Source organism: Neopelma chrysocephalum, unplaced genomic scaffold (genome assembly GCF_003984885.1).
Source record: "Neopelma chrysocephalum unplaced genomic scaffold, ASM398488v2 Primary Assembly neopelma1_89, whole genome shotgun sequence".
Lineage (NCBI taxonomy): Eukaryota > Metazoa > Chordata > Aves > Passeriformes > Pipridae > Neopelma > Neopelma chrysocephalum.
The window spans coordinates 497,498-502,304 of NW_020897751.1; the positions used below are offsets into that span (position 1 = coordinate 497,498).

Below are 4,807 nucleotides of genomic sequence, written 5' to 3' on the forward strand. Positions count from 1 at the left end.
TTACAAAAACAGACAAATAAACTTGAATAGACTGCTGGTAACATAATGTAGTGGAGGAGTCTAGAGGAGTCAGAGTGTTTAAATAAAAAAGTGAAGCAGTCTCCTCCTAAGGCCCATCTCGTGTTTTCTGTACAGATGGTTGACACCAGAGACTGATCCTGGGCTGTTATTTATTTATTCTGTGTAACAAAAGGAACCTTTAAGCCCTGTGTTATCCAACACAATGAGATGCTGTGCTCTCTCAGAATCAGGGTAATTTTTAGGAGCAGGCAAGTAAAAGGGAACAGAGTGACCCTCTACCTCTGGCTTCCCCCCAGGAAGCTCCCTGAGTGCTGGTGTTGAAGCAATGAGGGCCTTCAAAGTGCTCACCTCATGGCTCCTAAGCCTTTGAAAAATGATCCACTGTGGAAGTGTGCAGGATTTACTTGACTGAAATCAGGAGAATCAACACAATCAGTTTGTTTGGAACAGCTACTTAGAAAACAAGCAGAGAATTGGGGAAGCAACAGCACAGAACTCTGCAAAAAAACCTTCTCGTTTATTAAATCTGCAATTTCCCAAACTATATAAAACTACTGGAATATCTGAAAAACACCTGTTGAGCTGATGTGCAAAGACCTTTAAAAACAGCAGGAGGGTCGTTAGGGAAGAACTGTGTGAACAGCACACATGGATCTTAACTGAAGAGCACCCAAAGGGTCTGAAGCAGTAGCACAGGATGCTTTGTCTGCCTTGTTGTGCCTCCCAGTCCCAGCCAGTCAGTGCACACAGCCCAGAACAGGAGCCCAGAAACAATCCCGAGTTCTCCCAAATCCACGTTTCCATACAAAATAAAACCCGGTACTTCAGCCTACATCGTTCCTTATGTCTTTCTCTTCTTGGCTGCAGTTTTCTTTCCTCCTTTCTTGGCATTATTCCCATATTTTGCTTCCAGCTGGGCAAAGAAGTCATCCATTTCCCTTTCCCGATCTCTGCTTCGGCGCTGGGGAGGGGGAAAAGAAAACCAACCAAATTCAAAGCTGCTGTAACTTCCCAAAGCAGATTATTCTATTGAAGCTTGATAGCTACATAAAGTATTGGAATATATTAAACAGGGAATACAATCTATAGAAAGTTTAGTACCATTACTGACACTCCCTGTCTAACTGCCTGCAACTAGAAATTAAATATTTTGAGTGCACATGGAATAACTTTGTTAATTTTTAAAGAGACACAGGTAACAAAATCCATACCATACTCTATTAATTAAAGTACATGGTTAGCATTAAGGTTTTAACCTCAGGAACTCAGAAGAGTTGCAAGGATCCAAAATCAAGGTGCTCAGGGAAAACACAATTATAAGCCAGGAACATAATTATCTGCAACAAACAGAAAGAGCCTTACTTGAATCAGCGCTTGCAAGTCATTTTCTCCACCAAGGCCCAGTTCATCTTTAGTCTTTTTTGCCTCTTTAGCTTCTTTTTCTGCCTGAAAAAGCAAACAAGGATTTTTTTTCAAAAAGTATTTTGCATGTTATCTGACAAAGTCTTACAGGAGTTACCAAATGTTGGTTGTTTTTTTTTGGTATCTGTGTACAAAGAGCTGCAAGGAAACACAAGGGGTTTCCAAGTTTGGCCACAGATGAGGAATCAGGCAAAGGTTCCATCATTTAGCAGAGAGAGGGAAGTTTTTTTGCTCTTTCACAATGTTGAATGTGATGTTTGTCCCTTTTCTCCTATCTATATCTTTTTTGCCTTAGCAGATCCTACATTAAATTAAAGGTTACTATGATGTGCATGTAACACTCTACAAAGTGTTTGGACAAGAGTCCATCTAGTCCAGAACAGTTTCACACCTGCCAAAAGTCAAGCAAAATGTATTTTCACCACTTGTTGTTTTTTTTTTGTTAACTCCAACAACTCACAGCTTTGTAGATAAATGCAGGGACACGTGTAATAAGCCATTGTGTATAACAATGAAATAAAAGAAGGGAAAAAACCGTTTCACAGCGATTTGGGGTGGGGTGTGATGAACACAGGTGAGCAAATGTGGCTGCTGAGCAAGGCGTGGAACTCGGCAATCCTGGGACAAACATCTTGGGAACAGCATCGCTTATTTCTGCCGAGGGAGATAAGAAGGTTGTGGTAAACAACTGACACAACCTACCCGCCTTCTTCTGGACATCTTTTTCTGCTTGGACTCCCTCACAAAGGCCTGGTAGGACGGGAGCTCCCCAGAGTCGATGGCTCGCTCGATCATTGCCCGGATCCTGGGCTCGTCCGTGTAGTCCGCGCACATCACGGACTCCATGATCCGATCCATGTCACCCTTGAAGTTCAGGTACGCTGCCTTCACATCCTCCAGCTCTTCCTCCGAGTTTTTGTAGCTGTTCTGGAAGTCCTCGATGTCTTTTACGGTGAGCTGGAGCAAAGAGATTACATGAGTAACTCCACAAAGTACAGAACGTGCTCACCAGCAGGATTTAAGAGAGAATACATAAAAAAAGAAACACTGTAGGGTTTTTCCGGCTCCCAGTGCCGCTCTCACCTTGAAGAGCAGCTGCCAGTACTCCAGCCAGTCCCTGTCTCCCTGCAGCACCTCGGCATCCTCATCCACCGTGCCGGTCTCGTCGTACAGGGCGCGTTGTTTGGCGTCGCTCAGCACCGCGTACACCTTGCCCAGGATCTGCGGGACACGGGGGTGGCCGGTCACTGAGGGGGGCAGTCACCTGGGGGGCATCGGTCACTCGGGGCAGCGGCCGGTCAGTCACTGGGGAGGGGGTGATCTGTCACTCGGGGGGCAGGCAGGGGGTCGGTCACTCGGGAGGGTGGTGGTCAGCCGGTCAGGGTCGGTCACTTGGGGGTCTGGTGAGTCGGTCACTCGGGGACAGTCTGTCAGTCACTCGGGGGTCCGTGGGGTGGTCACTCAGTTCGGGTGGCAGGTCAGTCATGGGGGGGGCAGTGGGTCGGTCCCTTGAGGGAGTGGGGGTCAGTCACCGGGGGGGAGTCGGTGGGTCGGTCACTCGTGGGTCGGTGGGGTGGTCACTCGGGGGTGGTGGGTCAGTCACCCGGGGGAGGCCGGTGGGTCGGTCACTCGTGGAGCGGTGGGGTGGTCACTCGGGGGTCGGTCCCTTGCGGGAGTGGTGGGTCAGTCACCCGGGGGGGTCGGTGGGTCGGTCCCTCGTGGGGCGGTGGGGTGCTCACTCGGGGGTCGGTGGATCAGTCGCCCGGGGTGTCCCGCCCGCTTTCCCGCTTTCCCGCCTTCCCCCCGCCGCCTCCCGCGCTCACCTGGAAGCGGCGCGTGGCCTCCTCCTTCTGCTCTGGCGGGACGCGGTCGGGGTGCAGGCGCAGCGAGGCGCGGTGGTAGCCGCGGCGGATCTCCTGCGGGGACGCCTCCCGCCGCACGCCCAGCGCGCCGTACAGGTCGGCCGTGCCGAACACGGCCTCGCACTGCTGCGGCAGCGCCATCCCGCCGCGCCGGGACCGCCGCCACACGGCCCGATCCGCCCGCCCCTCGCCCGCGCTGCAGAGCGGCGGCTGCGCCGGGCGGGACCGCCCAGGGGAGGGGCCGCCATGTTGAGGGGCGGCTGAGGGGCGGTGCCGCTGAGGGGAGGGGCCGCCATGTTGGCGGGAGGCGGCGGGGGCGCGGCGGCGGCGCGGAGGGGCGGCCGTGGGGCCGCCGGGGCGAGGGGAGGCCGAGGTGCTGCCTCCCTGAGGGGACGCGGCGGCGGCGGCGGGGCGGCGGCGCCTCTGAGGGGCGGCCGAGGGGCCGCGGCGCCGAGGGGAGGTGGAAGGGTCGCCGTGACGCGGGGCGGTGCCGCCGTGATGAGGGGCGGGGGCTGAGGGGCGTCCCCGCCCCGCGGAGCCCTCGGGCTGGGGGTAGGGACGGGGATAGGGATGGGGATAGGGATGGGAGCGAGCCCTTTGCGGTGGGTCGGCGTTCATGACCTGCTGGAGCCGCTCGGCGGAGCGGGGTGGGGTGGAGCGAGGCGCAGCGTTCGCGGCGTGTCCGGGTGCGCTCGGAGCCGCCGGTGAGCGGAGCCCCCGGCCCGTGCCCGCCGCGTGCGAGCGACGGCCCGGAGCGCCTGGGTGCAGTTACCGCCAGGAAATAGAGAATGCAGACGGTAACATTGTAGAACATTCATAAAGATACCTAAAAAGTTCATTTAAAAATACCTTTGTAAGGTATTATTTGTTTATAAGGTATTATTATTTATAAAGCATTATAAGTATATTATAAAAGTTGTTGTCTACCATTACTGAAGAGCTCTGCTGGTGTCAGTGTTCACTTCATTAAGTGGTTGTAATAATAATAATAATAATGTAAGAATAAAAACAAATATTAAAATATATCTCAATGTGTATAATAAACATATAATAATTATTATAATAGTAGCTCAGTGTAAATAATCACCTGCAGTGATCATTTCAGCCGGTTCTGACACCGACCCCTCCCTTACCAGATCACCTCTTCACGCACTTTCCACATTTCAGTGCACACGCCGCATGAGAAAGACACAGTAACAAAGGGTGTTAAATAGAAAATACTTCATTTCAGTCTTCCGATTTTTTTTCCACTGGGATTTTGCCTTTTCACCCGAGGAAACTCTGGCTGGCTCAGCTCGCTTTGCACTTCCAGCAAAAAGTCTTCCCGTCCCACTCCAGCCGGCCGTGCCCTTCGCATCCCTCTGACACCCGAGGGTCCCCGGGGGCGGGCTGGGCTCACCCGCGCTTCCCTGCGGACACCGGCATTTACTATTTCCCGGTGATTCCCGCTGTTTTTGCCGGGATTTGGTCGGTGCCCAGGCGGGACGCGGCGGAACGCTTTG

The 4,807-nt window shown here is 53.2% G+C and overlaps 1 protein-coding gene across 1 annotated transcript; it reads right to left on the reverse strand.

The window, feature by feature from the left end:
• Positions 1–517: 517 nt before the first annotated feature.
• DNAJC9 (DnaJ heat shock protein family (Hsp40) member C9) lies at positions 518–3,462 on the reverse strand. Its single transcript, XM_027692977.1, has 5 exons — positions 3,267–3,462; positions 2,527–2,664; positions 2,146–2,400; positions 1,384–1,467; positions 518–982 (listed from the first exon to the last, which is right to left on the reverse strand). The coding sequence occupies exons 1-5, from the start codon at positions 3,444–3,446 to the stop codon at positions 863–865; spliced, it is 777 nt and encodes a 258-aa protein (XP_027548778.1). The 5' UTR covers positions 3,447–3,462; the 3' UTR covers positions 518–862.
• Positions 3,463–4,807: the final 1,345 nt, after the last annotated feature.